We start from the raw sequence: 21,150 nt of genomic DNA on the forward strand, positions 1-21,150 counted from the left end.
AACTCGCTGAGAATTCTCTTAGACAAAGACTTCAAAGAAGCTATTATAAATATGTTCGGGGGTGACTGGCTGGCTCAGTTCGTAGAGCATGCAACTCTCAGTCTCAGGGTTGTGCGTTTGAGCCCCACGTTGGGGCTAGCGATTAATTAAAAATAGAATCTTTAAAAAATATATGTTCAAAGGATTGGAAGAAACCATGTTTAAGGAAGTAAATGTATGTATGATGACAAAGATGTATCGATCAGGAAATCTCAGCACAGAGAGAGAAATGATAAGATAAGAACCAATTTGGGGGCGCCTGGGTGGCTCAGTTGGTTGGGCGTCCGACTTCAGCTCAGGTCATGATCTCACAGTCTGTGGGTTTGAGTCCCACGTCGGGCTCTGTGCTGACAGCTCGGAGCCTGGAGCCTGCTTCGGATTCTGTGTCTCCCTCTCGCTCTGCCCCTCCCCCACTCGCACTCTAACTCTGTCTCTCAAAAATGAATAAACGTTAAAAAAATTTTTTAATAATAAAAAAATTATATATATATATATTAATATATATAACATATATATATTAAAAAAGAACCAATCTGGAAAAATTCCGGAGTTGAAAATTACAATAATGGAAATTTCACTTGAGAGGCTTGATGTCAGATTCAGAAGCCCCCCCAATCCCTGCATCACAGTCTTTTGTGTTTTTTTTTTTTATTTTTTTAAGGTTTATTCATTTTTCAGAGACAGAGACAGAGTGTGAGTGGGCTAGGGGCAGAAAGAGAGGGAGACACAGAATCCGAAACAGGCTCCAGGTTCCGAGCTGTCAGCACAGAGCCCGACGCGGGGCTCGAACGCACGAACCGAGAGATGGTGACCGGAGCCGAAGTTGGAGGCTTAACCAGCTGAACCACTGAAGCACCCCTCTGCATCGCAGTCTTAAAGCCACTGCCACCAGGTGGAGCCAGGTGCTAAGATTCCAGGACGGAGCAGGGAGAATGTGCCTGCCACTGCAGGCTCACCAAAGGCCAGGGACACAGCCTGGGGCATGCGGTCTGGGCAGCTGGATGATGGCTCCTCTCTCCTGTTAGAGCTGTGGCTCTGAGCTGAGACAGGACCCATTGCTAACCTTTTTTTTTTTTTTTTTTTTTTTTTTCATTATGAAACCATGTTTAAGTTATTTCAATCCTTTGGGGGATTTCAATGGCTAAGCTTTAATAATTTGGGGTTTTATGTTGTTCAGTTTAATCTTCTTTAAAAGGTAATCCCAGGGGCGCCTGGGTGGCTCAGTCTGTTAAAGCATCCGACTTCAGCTCAGGGCATGATCTTGCAATTCGTGGATTCGAGCCCCGTGTCGGGCTCTGTGCTGACAGCTCGGAGCCTGGAGCCTGCTTCGGATTCTGTGTCTTCCTCTCTCTCTCTGCCCCTCCCCTGCTTGCACTCGGTCTCTGTCTCTCAAAAATAAATAAAAGACTTTTTTAAAAAAGGTAATCCCAAATTAGAAACATCAACAACAAAGCAAGAAGCGACAGCTGTTCTGTCAGTTAGTATTCGATGGTCTTTCTTCCTCTGAGGGCTTGATTGGTCATACGAACCAGGGATCTTACACACTCAAGGCCGTCTGAAGACCAGACAGCCATGGGGAGCTATGGAAGATTTTGAGGAAGAATCAGCCTATCAGACCCATCTGGCAAGGGAGCCATCATTTACTGTGTGGCAAACTACCCCGAAACTTCATGGCTTAAAGCAAGGAACCGTGTTATCTTTAATGAATCTATAAGCTGGGCCACCTGGACTCAGCAGGGTGATACTTTGGATACATGCAAGTTTTGAATGGGGCCGAGCACATCTGAAAGCTCGGTTGGGTCAGAACATCCAAAATGACCCATTCACGTGGCTGGACATTGCCACGGTCTGTTGGCTGGGGCTCCGTGGAGGCTCTTCATCACAGAACTTCAGCTCTCCTCCATGTATCTTGGGCATCTCCTAACCGGGCAGCTGGCCTCTCAGAGCATCCCCAAAGCAAATGTTCTAAGAGGGAGAAAGCAGACGCTTCCAACCCTCCTAAGGTGTAGGCTTGGAAATCCCAGGGTATCTCTTCCACCATGTTGTACTGGCAGAAAGAGTCACAAGGTCCATCCCAGATTCGAGGGGAGGGGACAAACCAGGTCTAACACTTCCTGTGAGCGGTTGCATATGCCTACAGGGAGGGGAGAGATCTTTGGGACCATTTCTAGACACTGGCCACCACGCTGGATCCTTTGGTCCTGCAGCTGGAGCTCTGCCCTTCACCCCGCACCTGCTGAGGGACATGAGGACCCAGGGTGGCCCTGCAGACTGGGGCAGGAAGCACACTGAGAGAGTCTGTGCATGCGCAGAGACTTCCCTCCTTCTGAGCACCCCTGCAAGGCTCCCCTCCATGTGGCCAGGCAGAAGTGAGAGTGTGGGTGGGCAGAGGTGCAAATCCGGTGGGTCCCATCTCAGTGCATCGGCAGGAATTGGCATGAACCTAGCAGCTGCTTGGAGGGTCCTTCACTCTTCTGAGTGCTTATTTCTTTTCTTTTTTTAAATTTTTTAATGTTTATCTATTTTTGAGAGACAGAGAGAGTAGGGGGAGAGAGAGAGGGAGTGGGGGAGAGGCGAGAAGAGACAGAGACACAGAATCGGAAGCAGGCTCCAGCCTCCGAGCTGTCAGCACAGAGCCCGACGCGGGGCTCGAACCCACGGACTGTGAGATCATGACCTGAGCCGAAGTCGGAAGCTCAACCGACTGAGCCATCTAGGCGCCCCCAAGCGTCCATCTCTTAGGGAGTTTCACCTTCAAGGGATCTTTGGGAAGACTGCCCAGTGGTGGTCACGTTGGGAGTGAGCGTCGTCTCTTCTGTGGGACCACTCCCTTCTCACTTGCTTTATCTGGAAGGAGAGTTAACTGGACACCAGGAGGCTCCTAAAATGGTGACCCAAGAACCCAAAGACGTGAAGGACACGTTTGTGATGTGGAATCCTATTTTAGCCAAGTCATTTGTGAGAATTCTGACACCCTTCTGATATCATATGTCCAGAGGCAAGCATGACCAGCCCTGCTCACTGCACCGGGCGGCTGTGAGCCTCCAATGAACTTGTGTGTTTGACAGTGATAAACTGGTCCCACTGTGCCCCTGTTTAGGAGCTATAGCCATGGAATATGGGGTGCATAAGAGAAAGAAAATCCCACACTGACGGGCAGAGTCCAAAGTGACATCGGGATAGCCAGCGTGCTAGACTTTTAGCTTCCATAAGAAAGCATAAAAACTTCCCCTCCCCCCCCCCCCCCCCCGCCAGGGCAACATGTTATAATTCCTTTACAATGTCAGCTCCTTTCCCAGTACCAGACCCCCCTTACCAGCCACTAGGGCTAAGAGAAATGTTCTCAACAGAGATGGGAGAGTCAGCCTGCCCTGTGACCTTCACTCTTCAGTTGGAAATGTGTCCTTTGCTTGTGAGTCCTGGCTTTTTATGAGGTTCCTCCCATAAACACTCAAGTGCTTGGGTCCTGCACACGTATGGAGGTCCAGTATTTCAGGCACACACTCCAGGCCCCCTAGACCCTCATGTCATGGTGGGCAGGAAGCCGTGGCATGGAGCTCAGCTCAGGTGGTTATCACGTGAGGAAGCATAGGAGTCAGAAAATGCTGGGAGACCAACATGAGCTAGAGTAGCCTTGATTCCAGACCTCTGGCAGTTGAGCAGTGAATCCAGAAAAATTTTCCAACATCAAGTCAGTATCCCTGTACTGAGAATTCCCCAACAGAGATGTTCTGGAAAGGGAAGTGCTGTGTAAAGGTGGCCTATTGTTTTTACTGGGACCCTCGTGTCCACCATTCTTTTTTTCCTTTAATGTTTACTTATTTATTTTGAGAGGGGGAGGAACAGAGAGATAGGGAGAGAGAGAGAATCCCAAGCAGGCTCTGCACTGTCAGCACAGAGCCCGATGCAGGGCTCGAACCCATGAACCGTGAGATCATGACCTAAGCCGAAGTCAAGACTCAGATGCTTAACCAACGGAGCCACCCAGGGGCCCCCACAATTCTTTACAAATGACTAGGGAGAGACAGCAGAAGGGAAACTGTCCTGTCCTATTTTAGAAATCGTCCGACATTGTACAAGGCAAGACTCCTGTAGGAGTAAGTTACAGAAATCCAACTCATTCATTCATTCACTCATTCACTCATTCACTCACTCACGTATTCCTTTTATGGATATGACTGAGCTCCTCTCATGTGCCAGACATTTGTTTCTGGTGCTGGGGATCTGGCCGTGAAAAGATGCGAGGCTTGCTGGGGCAGGGGCAGGGAAGGACAGATAATAGCCAAGTTGACTGGCAAGTAACAATATAATTCTCGGGCCACAAAGAATGTAAACGAGAGAGCCCACAGCTCTGGTGATATTTGAGCTAAGACACCTGGATTGTGAGAAGCCAGTTAGGCAGAGAGTTGAGAGAAGAAGGGTCCAGAAGACAGAAAGTGTGAAAGGACCTCAGTAAGGAATGAGTCATGCTAGTCAGTCTCCAATATGGCCCCCAAGGATCGTCTCCTTCTGGTGCTCACGGCCCCGCAGAGTCCCCGTTCATATGGAATAGGGTTGACCCGTGTGACCGTATTGGGGACATGAAGTTGTGTGTGGCTTTGGAGGCCACGTCATCAAGGGGTTGGAGTTTCCATTTTGCTCCCTTGGATCAACCCCCACTCTGGGGAAAGCCAGCCCCCGTGTCATGAGGACATTCAAGCAGCTCTGTGGGGGAGACCGAGGCCTCCTACCACCCACCGGCACGGCACCAACGTGCCAGGCGTGTGAGCCATCTTGGAAGCAAGTCAAGCCTTCAGAAGACTAAGGCTCCATCCAACATCTTGACCGTAACTTGAACGGTGACCCTGAGCCAAAATACCCAGCTTAGCCACTGCCAGATTCTTGGCGCATAGTAAGTATGTGAGGCGATAAATCTTTACTGTTTTGATCCACCAAGTTATATGGCAACAGGTAACTAATACATTAGCTTGAGATGCTGGAGGGAACCAGAAGGCCGGTGTGGCTGGAAAACAGTGGTTAAGGGTAAACAGGGCACAAAGATCAAGTCAGCGACACAGACACAGAGCCCAGGTCGCCTTTAGTCCCTTCTGTGGTGAGGAGATACTATTTTATCTAAGCGTGATGAGAAATTACTGGCACGAAATGATCTATCTTTTCTTTATTTTTTAATTTTTTTTTTTTACATTTATTATTTTTGAGAGACAGAGGACTAGTCAGGGAGGGATAGAGAGAGAGGGAGACACAGAATCCGAAGCAGGCTCCAGGCTCCGAGCTGTCAGCACAGAGCCCGACGCGGGGCTCGAACCCACAAACCATGAGATCATGACCAGAGCCGAAGTTGGACGCTTAACCGACTGAGCCACCCAGGCGCCCCTAACTTTTCTTTTTTTAAAAAAAAAAAATTAATGTTTATTTAGTTTTTTTTTTTTTTTAATTTTTTTTTCAACGTTTTTATTTATTTTTGGGACAGAGAGAGACAGAGCATGAACGGGGGAGGGGCAGAGAGAGAGGGAGACACAGAATCGGAAACAGGCTCCAGGCTCTGAGCCATCAGCCCAGAGCCCGACGCGGGGCTCGAACTCCCGGACCGCGAGATCGTGACCTGGCTGAAGTCGGACGCTTAACCGACTGCGCCACCCAGGCGCCCCAATGTTTATTTAGTTTTGAGTGAGAGACACAAGAGTGTGCGTGGGGGAGGGGCAGAGAGAGAGAGAGAGAGAGAGAGAGAGAGAGAGAGAGACAATCTGAAGAAGGCTCCAGGCTCTGCACTGTCAGCCCAGAGCCCGACACGGGGCTCAAACTCACAAACGTTGAGATCATGACCTGAGCTGAAGTTGGATGCCCAACCCACTGAGCCACCCGGGCGCCCCAATCTACCTTTCGAAAACCAATGTTCTGACAAGAGAAGGCATAGCTGCATCCAGGTACTCCAACAAAAATTGTAAATCTTGCCGTCTCCAGCCTCTGCTTTTCTCTCTGTTGGCATCATCCTTGCCCCCTCCACGCAGCTGGGTAGATACTCATGAGCATCTCCAGGCTTCCTTGGACAGGACACAGTTGGCAAACACAGGGAAGAGAGTTGAACCCTTTTTTCCGTTCCCAGTGAAAAGAACTCAGTTGGCCCTGTTTGGGCCCTGTGCCCATTTGGGCTGGTTTATTGTGGTGATGACCATCCTGGAACGTGGGGACCGTGACTGGCAGCCTTCCCAGAAGCCCAGAGAATAGGGGAGGGTGAGCTCCCAAAAGGAAAGAATGAAATTCAGGCCCAAAACAGCCAAGGCTCACTGTGGGCAGGTAGACGTGGGACGGCGGTCTTGTACAATATTTGTACAACTGGGTGAAGAATATAGGGTCTTTGGGATTCCATCGTCATTCACCTGTAAGCATCTGAGCGAACATCTGGGCTGATGTGGGGGGTGGGGGTCAAAGTGAGAAAAGACCCCCACGAAATCCAGGTTAACATAACCCGGATGACGACCCTCTGGTTAGTGCTAGCATTGTAATTGTCTGCCTCTTCTGGACGCTACCAGGACTGGCGGGCCCTTGGGCTTTCCAGGGGACTCTCGGACGCCTTTGACCGAGTCAAACCTCTCACCGCCTCCTCCTTTTGTTACAGGGATTGCTCGTGGCTTTGCAGTACTGCTTTGCCAATGGAGAGGTACGTCTCCGGAGCGGCCAGCCAGGTTCCGGTGAGGCCGGGGTTGGCCTCCTGCTGTCCCACCTGGAGGTGGCTGGTCGTGTGATGGTGCCGTGGGGCGGGGTGGGTGCAGTGCCGGGCACGTATTGGGACAAATTTGTACCCTGAGCACCCAGCAGGGGGAGCAGGAGGCAGCTGAGACCAGTGGGAAAAGGTGTTGGGATGAGTGAAAAGCTCAGAACCCAACCCTGAGTCAATCGGGGCACCGTAGCTATTTGAGCCTCAGTTTTCTCATCTGTACATTGGGAATAATATCTGTCCCTGCCCTATAGTACTGCCCTGGGCTTGCTGAGCTCCTGGTAAAAGCCCCACACCTGGTAACTATGATGGCTTTTCTTATTAATATTATTGCAAGCATTGGAAAGAGGCTCGAAAGGAAGAAGGCAGGGGCCAGACGGTTCTCTCTCGGCTTTAGGAGTTGGTGGAATTTCCAGGCCCCCTTTCACCCACTAGAATGGGAGCTTCTCGACAGCAAAACCCGCTTCCCCCTCCCTGTTCATTGCTGCTGCCTCTGTCTTCGCAAGGGGGCACCTTGCCCGCCAGGCACGTGCCCTGTGCTGCCTTGACACAGTCCTTTCCAGAACACCGTATCTCAAAGTTCTGCCCCCTCGCCCCACTGTCCTGCTCAGCGTCCTGTGCTTCTCAGTTGCTTCTGTCTGCTCATCATCCCCAGTTAGGAGGTAAGTGTCCCAGCGGCGACACGTAGGAGCCACGCAGTAAATAATCACCGAGAGGACACACACACACACACACACACACACACACACGGCAGAGTGACTCCAGGGCAGTGACCCGCCCTCTCTCCCCTCCACCCCCACCCCGGCAGGTGAAGGCTGAGCTGCGCAAGCACTGGGTCCGCTTCCTGCTCGCCCGCCACTCCGGCTGCAGGGCCTGGGTCCTGGAGAAGAACTTCCGATTCCTGGGGAAATGTCCCAAGAAGCTGTCCCAGGCAGACGGCAAGGGGACGCTCCAGAAGCCGCAGCCCTCGCCGGGCGGTGGGCAGCTCCTGCACCTGGCCGTGCAGGGCCTGGGGGGGCTGGGCGCTCGGCCGCCGCGGGGACACGGGGCCTGGCCCCGGGGCAGCAGCCTGTCCGAGAGCAGCGAGGGAGACTTCACCCTGACCCACACCATGGAGGAGATTCTGGAAGAGAGCGAGATCTAGGCTGGAGGCCCACCGCCCTGGCTCTGCTCCCCGAGAGCACGGTTCAGAGTCACCGGTCTTCCCCACGCGCCCCGGCCACTTTGGCATCAAGTTCACGCCCCAGTCTTGCATGCTGGAGACCTTGAGGGGAGCGTGATCCGGAGGCTGAGCGGGGTCCGGGCCATTAGAGTCAGGCTCAGCGACTGAATGCATAAGTCAAGGGGCTGAAGGAAAACCACAGGAGGAACAGCCTAGAGAAACGCGTGTTCATTCCCTGGAGTGTCGCTTTTAGGGAGTACAAAATGCATGTGTACGTGGGCGGGTACGTTGCCAGGGGACCAGATAGAGCCACGCAACAGGGGGAGGGACGGTATGGTATTTATCAAGGCGGGTTGCCAGACTTAGGAGTTCAAATACATAACAGTCAGTTACATTTGCATTTCAGATACATGAATAATCGTATTGTAGCAGTATTTCCCTTTATCTGCAACTCAGATGAAGTCCTGCATCCTGTATTTTATTTGGCAACTCCATTGTCAAGGATGCTTTGCAACACGGGTGGGGACAAGGGTGAGGCAGGTGAGGAACTCAGTTTGGGTACAAGGTTTCGGACAGTGCTGGGAAAAACACCCCGATTGTCACGATAAGTGATATTTTAACACGACATTAAAAAAATAAACTATAATCCGCAAGCTACAGCGGATGGGCCCGTTATAAACATAACTTTTTATCAGAACCAGGGCCAGACTGAGAGTGAGGTCAGTTCCTACAAAGGCGGAGTCTGATCCTGACTTTATTGACTATTCTGCTCATCATGGACTTTTTAATATTTGTTTCTATTTTTAAACGATTGCCCCAAAATATTATTTATCTTGGTGATTGAGGTTTTCTTGGCATTTTCCCCAGGACAGGCGAGGGCATAACAAAGCAAAGGGGTATTTGTGGGGGGGGCGGGGTCCAGATTTTCCAGAGTTCAGTCATTAAAATACACATCCTTCTAATTTCTCCTTGCTCTCAATGTTCCTGACTTTCCTCGTCCTAGAAAGCTGGGGTCCCAGCACAGCTGGACCAGAGTAGGCACTCAGCACATGTTCATCGGTGACACAGGACAGAAATGTCCTGGGATCATCAGATGCGGGTGAGTCACCCGGGATCCGGCCTCGAATAGAGGGAACTTTTCTTTCCCAAAAGCATCTGTAAATATGTCCTGCCCTGTCTTCACTCCGCAAATGGCGTGCATGTGGGCGTGTGCACGCACACTCACACACACACACACGCACACACACACACACACACTCACACACACACACATGCACACACACACACACAGCTTGCTCTTGTCTTGCTAAACATTAAAATAACAAGTTTATTTAATTTGGTTTGTATGTGGTCGAGTCTTTGACATGTGTTTCTTACTGGTGCCTTGAAGGACCCAGTGAGCTGCTCTTGGGTAGAAATGGAAGAAACAGGGGGCACCCGGGTGGCTCAGTCGGTTAGGCAGCCGGCTTCGGCTCAGGTCATGATCTCACGGTTCGTGAGTTCAAGCCCCGCGTCGGGCTCTGTGCTGACAGCTCAGAGCCTGGAGCCTGCTTCCGATTCTGTGTCTCCCTCTCCCTCTCTCTCTGCCCCTCCCCTGCTTGCATTCTGTCTCTCAAAAATGAATAAATGTTAAAAAAAATTTTTTAAAAAAAGAAGTAGAAGAAAGGGCTGTGGCATTAAGCCTCCTCAGGGACCAAGAGGAGTGGGCAGAAGGGTAGGGGACAGAGGTCAGAGGTCAGCGGTCAAGAGGGCGGACAGCAAGTGTCTTCCCTCATCTAGACCACCCCGTAGGTCATTCACTTTGCTTGTTGCTTTGAAGGTCTGGCCTAGTGGGTCTCAATCCTGGCATGACAATTACCTGAGGAAATTTCTAGAAACACCGATGGCCGGGGCCTGAGCCAGAGATTCTGACGAAATTGGTCTGAATGAGCCTGGACACAGGTATTTTTAGAAGTTCTTGAGTGATTCTGTTTTTTACTGTGGTTAAATATATATAACACCGAATTTGCCATTTTAACCACTTTTAAGTCTATAGTTCAGTGACATTAAGTGCATTCACACTGTTGTCCAACCATCCCTACCGTCCGTCTCCAGAACTTTCTCACCTTCCCAAACGGAAACTCTGCCCCCATTAAACAACCCCCCATCTTCCCACCCCAGCCCCTGGCACAACCATTCTACCTCCTGTCTCTGAACGTGACGACTCTAGGTACATTAATTATATCAGCGGAATCATGGTATTTGTCTTTTGGTGACTGGCTTACCTCGCTCAGCATAATGTCCTCAAGGTTCATCCATGCTGCAGCATGTACTAGAATTTCATTCATTCTTTTTTGTTTATTTTTGAGAGAGAGAGCGTGCGAGAGAGCAGGGGAGGAACAGAGAGATAGGGAGACACAGAATCCAAAGCAGGCTCCAGGCTCTGAGCCCTCAGCACAGAGCCCAACGTGGGGCTCGAACTCACGGACCGTGAGATCATGACCCAAGCTGAAGTCGGACGCTGAACCGACTGAGCCACCCGGGCGCCCCAAATTTCATTCTCTCTTACGACAGAATAATATTCCATTGTACGGCTATTTTTTCGATCCATTCATCGGTTGATGGACGCCTGGGTTGCTTCCCCATTTTAGCCACTGTCGAATCATGCTGTGTCAGCATGGCGGTGTGAAGGGGTCTGCTCGGGTGTCTGTTTTCAATTCTTTGGATAGATGCTTAGGAGAACGGCTGGATCACATGATCATTCTGTTTAACCAAGCTGAGGAATGGCCAAGCTGTTCTCCGAAACTGCACCATTTTATAGTCCCACCCACCAAGCACAAGGGTTCCAATTTATCCACATCCTTGCCAACACCTACTTTCTACTTTTTTGATAATTGCCATCCTAACAGGTATGGGATGGTAGCTAGAGTGGTTTTAATTTGCATTTTTGTTTTGTTTTTATTTTTGAGAGAGAGAGAGTGTGCGAGCACATGTGAGTGGGGGGAAGGGGCAAAGAGAGAATCTCATGTTGGCTCTACACTCAACACAGAGCCCCACCCGGGGCTTGATCTCACAACCATGAGATCATGACCTGAGCCGAAATCGATGTCCCTGGTGGATGCTTAACCAGAGGAGCCACCCAGGTGCCCTATCTCCTTTTCAACTCAAGTGACATGGGTGCCCTGACTTCAGAGAGAAGTGAAAAGCCCCCAACCTGACTCCCCAACAAATCAGACTCACTCGTGGAGGGCTGGGGGGCGGGGTGGGGGTTGGCAAAGGAACCCTGAAGCCCTTTGGTTGTACCCTTGGGCTACCCTGAGCTGGACCCAAGGTCCTTCTTCTCCCCCTGAGCTGGCTCCTACTTGTCTGATACTGGAGGGGTGTCTTAGGCAGGTGATTGTGACAATAACCCCTTCCCTGACCCTCTGGAGCAGCCGGCTCCTCCTGCCCGTGCTGGGCAGGTCTCCACGGTAACCTCACCACCTGGAACAGCTTGTTGGAGGCCCACAAGGCACCCCCTGCAGCCCTCCATCTGCCAGAGAGCAGGGCAATGCTTGCTCCCCTCCCCTCACCCCTCCCCACCCTGGCGGGTCTGCAACGGCCATACATCCTGGTCTGGGAGGCTGAGACAACAGAAATCATTCTTTCTCCCAGTTCAAGAACGACCAGTCAGCTGTGTGCCCAGCTCCTCTCGCATTTATTGGAACCTGCTTACCCAGCAAACCACAAAGGAGCTTACACGGTGGTGGGGGGGTGGGGGAGGGTTGGTAGGACTCCAGCGACCCAATCCTGGGATTATCACGGAGGCCCCAAGGAGCGGGCAAGAGAGAGGAGGTGGCTGGGAGGAACAGGAGGGACGCTAAGGCCTGGGAAACCCCCTTGGCCCCTGGGGAGGTGTGCGCATGCCCGGGTTTCTGTGCGCGGCGGGGGAAGGGGTGAGGGGGACAGGGCTGTGCAGTTGGCATCAGGGTTTCTTCTCCTTTAACTTTTCCTTCACTTTTTGAGGCTCAAATTGGATCAGTCGCAGGATTTCCTTATTGGCCAGGGTCCCCTCGATGAACTCTTCCTCCGTGAGTTTGTCTGTGGGCGAAGGGGGGAAAAAGAGCGACGTCAGGCTCGGCTGTTTCAAGCTGCGGCCGAGCTGAGGCTGGCCAGCGCGCCCCGTGCGGACGTTATCCAATATGAAAACACGGAGTCTCTGCGCCCCCCGAGGGTGCCGCCCCCCAGAGACCCAGCTCCTCCCCGGGGCGCCCTGGGCCTCTCGGTGATCCTCCAGAGTGCATTCCGGTGCCTCGCCTCTTCTGGCGGGTTATTAAATATTTAGAACATTTCATAGCAAGCCTTTGCCTTGCTGGTTATTACATATTAAGAATATCGCCTTAGCCCCCAAGCTTCAAGCCCTGGGGGGGACTTCTGGGGGACTGAGCAAAGCAAACAGAATCTGTCAGAAGCAGGAAACAGCATCCACCCAGGGAGTGAGGAGTGACAAGTGAGGGGTCCAAACGTGGTTCCCTGGGAGAGCCTGGCTTGCGGAGAGGTCTCTCTGTCCCCCTCCCAGTGCTCGGGCTGTGGCAGTGCCACTGTGCTTGGGGCTGAGGTCGCTGCAGCTCCTGGTCTGATGGGGAAGGCAGTCCCATGTTGAAAAACCTCTGGAAGGAGGAGCGTCTTTCCGCTTACGGTTCTGTGCACAGCACCTGCTACATGCAAAGCTCGGCTGAACTGAACTGGGTTTCCATTGGCCTATGTTCCGCGCCTTCTGGAAATCCTTAGTGCCTTCCCGGGTTAAGATTCAGGGTGATTCCCTGCACAGGTCTGGGTCGTGAAATTTGGGTTGTAAAGGCTCAGCTGCCCCATCAGTCTCACACAGAGCTTGAAACTTCCACAGTCAGAGCCCAACTGTGGAGTGAGGCATTCGTTGTCTCCAGTGGGGCCATCCGGAACCAGCCCCCGAACACCACCGCCTCCTGTGACCGTGATGTTCACCTGGGTCAGTTTTCAGGTAGAACAGGGGACCCCACACGAGGCAGACCTGAGCGATGTGCCAGATGGGGTTAAAGAGCCAGTGGGGGTGGGGGTGGGGTGCCTGGACGGCCCAGTCGGTTGAACCTCGACTTTGGCTCAGGTCGTGATCTCATGGATTGTGGGTTCGAGCCCTGCATCGGGCTGACAGCTAGGAGCCTGGAGCCTGCTTTGGATTCTGTGTCTCCCTCTCTCTCTCTCTCTGCCTCTCCCCCGCTTGTGCTCTCTCTCTCAAAAATAAGTAAACAAAAAATTTACCAAAAAAGAAAGAAAGAAAATCAGGTGATGAGGTCCCAGTGGGCCTGCAGCAATCAGCAGGAAGCCATCAGACCACTATTTGCCAGTCCCTGTCACGTAGTAGGCCTACTGTCCCCTTCTGTCCCCTTCTGTCCCTTTACCATCCGGGCCCCCGTGGCCACGTGACTTTGCAGCCCCCGCCTGAAGCCACCCTCCGCCGTACCTTCCTCTGCGGGTCCCACCTTCTCTGCAGTCTGGTGGCATTCCCGGCCTCCTCCGCGTCCCTCCTCCCCGAGCCCGGCCTCCCTGGGCCCTTCCTCAGTAAATCCCTTGCAATCTACTCTAAATCGAATTCCATCTTCTCCGGGACCCAGACTGACTCCCTAGAGTAAAACCAGGTAAGCCGAGATCCCACTTACCGGGGACTCGATGCTAATACGGCCAGAGACTGAGCCGAAGTCGGCCGGCCCTGTCCTAACCTTGCAGACAGCATCCTTAAGACCGAGTAAAGCACGCCCAAGCGTCTAAGGCGGATAAGCAGCCCGTTTAAACAGAAAGCTGCTTTGTAGTTCCTCTAAACCCGCCACTGCGTCCACTCGGCTTAGGAGCTGCTGGCCTTACTCTCCACCACTCCGAGGGCGGCTGAGGCTGGCGACGGAAGATGTCCTTCACAGGCGCCCCACCATCCAGAGCCTTCCCTCGGCCCCAGAGGCTCAGGCAGCGATGGAGCTGGGCGAGCCAGGGGCGTGTGGTGGTGTTCCCCATCAGCAGTCTGTTCCAGGGCGGGAGCAGAGCTGGGCCCTGCTGACTGCTCTGCTGACCCCCCTCTAGCCGCCCCCCAGGCCCCCAGACGGCCCTGCAGTGCATGCTGGGTTGAGATGTCCCCTGCCCCCGTCCCCAAGCCCCCAGACAGCCCTGCAGTGCATGCTGGGATGAGTGTCCCCCGGCCCCGACCCCAGGCCCTCAGACAGCCCTGCAGTGCATGCTGGGATGGGGTGTCCCCTGCCCCCGACCCCAGGCCCCCAGACTGCCCTGCAGGGCATGCTGGGATGGGGTGTCCCCTGCCCCCGACCCCAGGCCCCCAGACTGCCCTGCAGTGCATGCTGGGATGGGGTGTCCCTTGCCCCCGACCCCAGGCCCCCAGACTGCCCTGCAGTGCATACTGGGATGGGGTGTCCCCTGCCCCCGACCCCAGGCCCCCAGACTGCCCTGCAGGGCATGCTGGGATGAGTGTCCCCCGGCCCCAACCCCAGGCCCTCAGACAGCCCTGCAGTGCATGCTGGGATGGGGTGTCCCCTGCCCCCGACCCCAGGCCCCCAGAATGCCCTGCAGGGCATGCTGGGATGAGTGTCCCCCGGCCCCAACCCCAGGCCCTCAGACAGCCCTGCAGTGCATGCTGGGATGGGGTGTCCCTTGCCCACAACTCCAAGCCCCCAGATAGCCCTGCCGTGCATGCTGGGATGAGGTGTCCCTGGTCCTGTCTGGGCACTGGCCCCCGGAAGGATCACTCGCGGGGTCTCCAGGAAACAACCCGTGACCGTAAAACCACAGGCTATGAAGGGGAGGGAATTCACCATCATCTTTCTTTCCAAAGAACCCCCAGATCTTCTCGGTTCGCTTCTCTGGGGTGTTTTCATCCTCTGGAAGGTTCTTCGCGTCCTCGGGACTGATCATTTTGAAAATAGCCTGCACCAAATAAAGATGAAGGTCTCATCAGAAGGAGAAGCAGAAGCCTGTGTGCACCACCCCCCCCCACCCCGGGGCCAAGCATCCTCTATGGCAGAGACTGAAAGGCAGATGTCCAGGCCCCGGGCTGCCCTGCTGAACCAGAATTCATGGGAGTGGGGTCGGGGCGTCTCCACCTCCGAGATCCTCAGGAGGGACAGGGAACATGGTGGAGAAGTGAAGAGGCTGTCGGTTATTTTCTCCCTCCTGTGCCTTTTGTATTTCCCGACCATGTAGGCACATTACTTTCATTTTATGAAAATATGAGAGGAAGAACTTGAAAGCGTTGTGATGATAAGCCCACAGCAGCCCCCAGGTTGCAGTCTGGGATCTGCTACCTTGAGCCTTATGCCCGGAAGTTTTAGGACATCAAACGGCTTCTTCCGGGTCCACGTGGTACCTTGGTTGCCCAGCCGGGCTGGCCGCATGGTAAGAATTGGTGAGAAGTGTTGAACACTTCCCGTGCCACATTTCCAAACATCTTCATATGTTACCTTCACGACAACCTCACGAGGTGGGTGTCACTGGCCCCATTTTATGGGTGAAAAAACTGAGATAAACTAGTGTGCTAAAAGTCTCCTGGCTAGAAGCAGAGAAGCAGAGATTCTAACCCAGCAGTTTGGTTCTAGAACCTCCACTTGGAGGGCATCCCAGAGGCTGGGGAAGGGAGAGGGGAGTATCAACGAGAACATTCCAAAGCCCCCACCCCCACCCCCACCCCACCCAGGACACAGGAAGCCTCTCATTTATGCTTCCGCTCGGGGGGGGGGGATCCAGAGAAAGATTTAGATTTAGGCTCCAGGATCCTTCTTGCCTCCCTCCACTTGCGCTAGTAAAGGAGCTCGATGTGTGACGTAGGACAAAGCAGAGCCCGTGACAGGGAGGGGAGACCTGGGCAGGTCTCCCTGGGCTCTGCCAGCTCCGGGTTACTAGGATTCCACCAGCTCAGTAAGTCCAGGCCTGGAGGGCAGGCAGGCGTGTTGGGCGGGAGTGGGGGGCACCTTGGAGACACCGAGGCAGGGGCAGTAAGCCTGTGAAACTAGCCTGGAGGGAAGGTCAAAAGCTTTGGGAAGTCTCCTCCCAAGTCCCCCCTCTCCCCCGTCCCTCCCCCCGCAAGCTGTAGCAAGAGAAGCAAAAATCCACTCCAGGCAGGAGCCTGGCTGGCAGCACTCAGGGCCTAGGGGGGCCCAGCAAGTGTGGGTGGGGGGCTCCCTGAACGCCTCTCTCTGTCCTCAGCCGGGGCAACCACGTGCAGGCCCAACTGCTAAACACTGGCCACGATGCCTGTCTGCCCCACCCTGCTTCTAACTCCGAGGACAGACCGCCAGGGGCTCAGTGAAGGAACAGGCCTTACCCCGGGCCCCAGAGATTTTTCCCAAGGCCACGAGAGCTGGGATTAGAACCCATAACTTGGGCCTCCCAGGGCAGCGGCCGCGCGATCGAGTGAATTGCAGAACCCGGGCACCACCTTGCACAGCCTCAGTGGCTGGCTGCTACCCCTCCCCCTCTCCCTCTTTCCCTCCCTTCTTTCTTCCCCTCCCCCCCTCCCTCCCCTTCCTCCTCTTCCTCAAGGAGCAACCAACTTGCAGGCCACGGCTGGGCCTGACCCCCTTTAGGTGGTTCTGAGGACGCGGTCCCTGTCCCAGGCCACCTGCCAACCCAGGGGAGCTGTCTGTGGGTGGTGCCCGGGTGCCAGTGAGGTTCCCGCCCTGAACGGGAGGCCCAAGCAGAGTCTGCTGCCCGCGGGCCGCCCTCTTGGCTACTTCGTTTATGGTCTCTCCTTAATCAGGGGGTGGGCCGTGCAAACGAAAACAAGATTACAAATGCACCAAAAAAATGAAATAAAAGACGGAGACATTCTCCCCTCTCGCCAGGCACGGAATTAGGGAAATAAAGCAAGGATGTGGGGTAAGTGAGGGGGGACTAAAAAGATTTAGGGAAAAGATACCAAGTGAAGAGAGCACCTCAAATGACATCATACGGAAAAAATAGAAGCATCCGAATTGCCCAAAAATATGGGGCTACTTATATATTTTTTATGGCACTTCCATTAAGATGGGATTTTAAGCAACTATTAAAAATGGTTTTGAAGAGGATCCATGGAGAGAGAAAATGTAACAAAATCGCAACTGAAGAAAGTTCTGATAGAAATCATACATGGCTATGCCATAGTTCCTAAAATTATTTTTAAATATATAGAGATGAAGGGCTGGGAAGGCATATACCAATATGCTGACGGTCTCTCCCTCTGGATGATGGAATTAAAGGCAATTGCAATTGCTTTTAAGTTTCACCTATTAAATAGGACTATTTTCGAGACACCTAAATTCTTTACAGCAAATGATGTGATGCTGGGCCAGTGCGGGCAGGAAGGAGAGTGTGTTTGCGGAAGCGCTAGCCAGCAAGGAGCCTGAAGACCCCTCGCTCAGTCCAGAGCACACGGTTGGGGAGGGGGGCAGTGGGTGTGAAAGCAGAGCCCCCCGACCCAACAGCCCGGGGTGAAGTGGCCTGTCCCAGGCTATGAAAGACCATGAGGACTGGAACCCAGATTTCATGTCCCTCAAAGCTGGCCTCCTTCTGCTGTGTATTGGAAACATGTTACAGACTTAAAACTAATTGCGGAAGAAGCTGAATATGTACTGTGGAAGGTTTGGAAATACATTTTAATGGAGGTTGGAAGGATGAATGGAAGGACATGTGGACAGAAGGGCAGATGGAAGGAAGGACAGAAGGAGGGAAGGAAGGAAGGAAAGAAGGGAGGAAAGAAGGAGGGAGGGAAGGAAGGAAAGAAGGGAGGAAAGAAGGAGGGAGGGAAGGAAGGAAGGAAAGAAGGGAGGAAGGAGGGAGGAAAGGAGGGAGGGAAGGAAGGAAGGAAGGAAGGAAGGAGGAAAGGAAGGAGGGAAGGAAGGAAGAAGGAGGGAGGGAAGGAAGGAAGGAAAGAAAGAAGGAGGGAAGGAAGGAAAGGAGGAAGGAAGGAGGGAGGGAAGGAAGGAAAGAAGGAAGGAAGAAGGAGGGAAGGAAAGAGGGAAGGAAGGAAGAAGGAGGGAGGGAAGGAAAGAAGGAAAGAAAGAAGGAGGGAGGGAAGGAAGGAAAGAAGAAAGAAGGAGGGAAGGAAGGAAGGAAAGAAAGAAGGAGGGAAGGAAGGAAGGAAGGAAAGAAGAAAGGAAGAAGGAGGGAGGGAAAGAGGGAGGGAAGGAAGGAAGGAAGGAAGGAAGGAAGGAAGGAAGGAAGGGAGAGAAGAAACCCTGGAGACCCCTCCTCCCATGCACTCAGCACCCCTGAGCCCCAGAGCTGGGATCCCCGCTCCACCTGCCAGCCCGGCCCCCGTCGGGGCACCCCCACACCCCAGGGGCGGCAGTGGCGGCGGGGGCCCGGACCCCGCCCCCCAAGCCCGTGACCCCGGTCCCACCACGGGGCGCTGGAGACCGACCATGACGATCTCCAGCACTTCGTTCTTGCTGATGGCTCCGTTGCCGTCCACGTCGTAGAGGGAGAAGGCCCACTCCAGCTTCTGGTTGGTCTTGCCCGCGGAGGTCATGTGCAGGGCGATGACATACTCCTTGAAGTCCAGGGTGCCGTCGCTGTTGGCGTCGAAGCTTCGGAACACATGCTGGGCGTAGGCCTTGGGGTCGGCTTCGGGGAAGAACTTGGCGTAGATGCTCTGGAACTCCTGTCGCGTGATGCGGCCGCTGGGACAGTCCTTCAGGAAGGACTGGTACCAGGCACACAGCTCCTCCTCTGTGAACTTGGTGTTCAGCTGCAGCTCCTCCAGGATCTCCTTGGACAGGGCCCCGCTTTTGCTGTTCCCCATGGGTGAGGCCGGGCGGCTGGGGTGGTCTCCTGGCTGCAGAGGCGGGTGCTGCTGGAGGCAGAGGAGAAGGTGTTGGCAGATGAGAGGCCGTGTGGCAGGTTCACCCCAGCACTGGGAGGGAGGAGGGGCCAGGATCGGGTGGGGGCGGGGTGCAAGCTCCAAGACCCCCCCCCCCCCCACCACCAAGATTAAAATAAAGAGCTGACAGCAGGTGGCCAATCCATCTCGGCCTTCTGGGAGGACAGGGCAGGAGGTCAGAAACTTCAGAGCCAAAGCCTTGGCCTTCCCTGCTGCCCCTTGTCCGTCCCTCCTCCTCCTCTTCGACTCCAGCTTTCCAGAAGCCATGAGGCTCATGGCCTGTCTTCCCCCCCACCCCAAACTCTGAAGGTCCCAGGGACAGGAGTGGCATCTTGCATTGGGCCCTATACCGCAACCCTTAAAAGCCAGGCTCTGGAGCCAGCCCCGGTTCAAACCCCAGCTTTGCAACTTACTAGCTGTGTGACCCTAGGCGTGTTTCTTAACCTCTCTGTGCCTACAGTGCTCCTCAAATTCTTCACCTCCTTCAGGGCTTTCCTCAAATGTCACCTTCTCAGCAAGCTGGACTGACTATTTACAACAACGCACCCTGCTGCCAGCCGTCTGCATGCCCCAAACCCTGCTTTATTTTCCTCCCTTGCAGGTACATCTCCTGATTCACTTTTAATGATCCCGTGTGCTATGCCTGTACCAGAACGAAAGCTCCGTGAAGGCAGGGATTCTCTCTGTTTTGTTCTCAGCCACATTGCCATTGCCCGAATGGTGCCTGGCAGGTTTGGGCTCTCGGCGAATATTCCTTGAGTGAAAAGGCATAAAAACAGTATCTATCTCATTGTTATGTTGAGGCTAAAATGAGTTGATACATGCAATGCAGTTAGAGCCTGGCACACAGTCAGTGCTAAATTCATGTTACTTATTATTCATCTACAACAGGGATCAAAATCTAGACTGCCTTCAGGGGCCAGCAGGTGGAGGAAGTGAGTGAAGCAGGTGAATCAGGGACAAGACAGGTGGTAAGGCCTGTACCACGCACAGAAGGGGCTGCCTGTGGTCAAAGCCATGTGAATGTGGTCATCCGAGATGACGGCCCAGTGTTACCAGATTTTTCAGTGCTGACCCCTGGGGTTCCAGAGGATTTTTCAGGAGGCCTTAATGTTGGGGGTGTTTCTGTGTGTCTCTGTGTTTACTTACTATTTTTTCCCACCAGTTTGTGAGCGCATATGATTTCGTAATGGAAGGCCTTTCTTTTTTTTTCCTAGAACTACACTATCCCGTAGCAAGGCGTTTGTTCTCAAGAGCAGTTGGGAATAAGACAGTCACCAAACTCAAAAACCAACCAACCAACAAACCAATCCACCCCAGCCCATGAAAGTGAGGCCACAGGCTTCACCTCTTGCCCTTGAACCAGATGGGGGAGGTGATTAGAAATGCCTGCTCGTGCTGGGCCTGTCCGCGTGGGGCCTGTGGATCAGGAGAGGCAGTATTATAGGGAGGAAATGGAGCCCTGAAGGGCATGTAGCCTGCCTGGGTCACACGTTGCTAAACAGCAAAGCCGGAAGGAAAGCCCCGGTCTGCCAGGCTCTCTGTTCGGGGTCTTTTTGTTATATTGCAACTACCTCCTTTCCCAAGGAGGCCTGAGTGAGAGGCTAAGAAGTTCCATTTTTGCAAGAGCTGGGGTTGCCCTGGCAGAAGAGGTGGTGGGCAAGGAGACAGGGCCCTGGGTTAACGCAGGAGGCAGAGACTCTCCCCTCCCCCCCCCCCCCAACCCTGGGGCCTTCTGCCCTGGCCAAAGTCAAGGAGGAAGGAGCCAGAACCAGGTGGGAAGCAGCCTGGTACTTCGGGTCCACATTCCTCAGGTTGTCATACCCAGGAGGGCCCCGCCGTGTGGAAAGGACCACAGGCAGCTGTGTTGATGCTGTTGGGAGAGGGGTCATGACCTGGGGGGTTTGTTTGAAAACCTGTATAAACATCTTCTATCAGAGGGAGAGTTTATGCGTATGCGCCTTAGTCAAACAAGTTGTTGGAGATGATGTATTGTGAATGGGTTTGTTAAGTCTGAGCTGGGGCCATAAACTCTCCTCGAACCCCAGAGGGTGCTGGGGAGGAGGCCGGCCCCCCCAACCAGAGGACCTCCGTTTGTGTCTCCCCATCCCGGCCTTGCCTCCACAGAAAGAAGCGGTCTCTTCCCAGAGGCCGGGTCCGTCCCTCCCGGAGCCAGGAGCTCTATCTTGGCCCCTCACGGGGGCCTGGTCGCCACACTCATGCCACCCCCAACTCCTACCTTCCCTTCCTCAGAGCCGAAGGACAAGATGGCCTTCCCTCACTCGTCCTGGAACCGGAGCCGGCACCCCCATCTGCACTGGTGCCCGGAAAGGGGGTGTGGAGAGGGTGTCCGGGCGGCCCTCCCACGGCTCCCGTTGCACTAAA

The 21,150-nt window shown here is 53.8% G+C and overlaps 2 protein-coding genes across 3 annotated transcripts in view; one reads left to right on the forward strand and one right to left on the reverse strand.

The window, feature by feature from the left end:
• Positions 1–8,852, forward strand: part of GLP2R (glucagon like peptide 2 receptor) — a 55,468-nt gene extending 46,616 nt beyond the window's left edge. For both annotated transcript variants that reach the window (XM_045487373.1, XM_045487372.1), the window contains 2 exons: positions 6,656–6,697; positions 7,563–8,852. In XM_045487373.1, coding sequence (XP_045343329.1) covers positions 6,656–6,697; positions 7,563–7,898 — 378 coding nt within the window. In that variant the 3' untranslated portion in view covers positions 7,899–8,852. The remainder of the gene's footprint in view (positions 1–6,655; positions 6,698–7,562) is intronic.
• A 2,717-nt stretch (positions 8,853–11,569) lies between these two features.
• RCVRN (recoverin) lies at positions 11,570–18,791 on the reverse strand. The gene is made up of 3 exons (XM_045487374.1): positions 18,307–18,791; positions 14,726–14,837; positions 11,570–11,975 (listed from the first exon to the last, which is right to left on the reverse strand). The coding sequence occupies exons 1-3, from the start codon at positions 18,685–18,687 to the stop codon at positions 11,860–11,862; spliced, it is 609 nt and encodes a 202-aa protein (XP_045343330.1). The 5' UTR covers positions 18,688–18,791; the 3' UTR covers positions 11,570–11,859.
• Positions 18,792–21,150: the final 2,359 nt, after the last annotated feature.

This window comes from Leopardus geoffroyi, chromosome E1, assembly GCF_018350155.1.
Source record: "Leopardus geoffroyi isolate Oge1 chromosome E1, O.geoffroyi_Oge1_pat1.0, whole genome shotgun sequence".
NCBI classification, from domain to species: domain Eukaryota; kingdom Metazoa; phylum Chordata; class Mammalia; order Carnivora; family Felidae; genus Leopardus; species Leopardus geoffroyi.

Bases quoted from the DNA above. Each gene is read 5' to 3' on its own strand.
- RCVRN (XM_045487374.1), bottom strand. From the start codon at position 18,687: ATGGGGAACAGCAAAAGCGGGGCCCTGTCCAAGGAGATCCTGGAGGAG. The intron at 14,838-18,306 runs GTCGGTCTCCAG...TATTTGGTGCAG, and splicing joins AAGTGCTGGAGATCGTCATG to GCTATTTTCAAAATGATCAG. The intron at 11,976-14,725 runs GTGAATTCCCTC...CTTCGCCCACAG, and splicing joins CTTTGGAAAGAAAGATGATG to ACAAACTCACGGAGGAAGAG.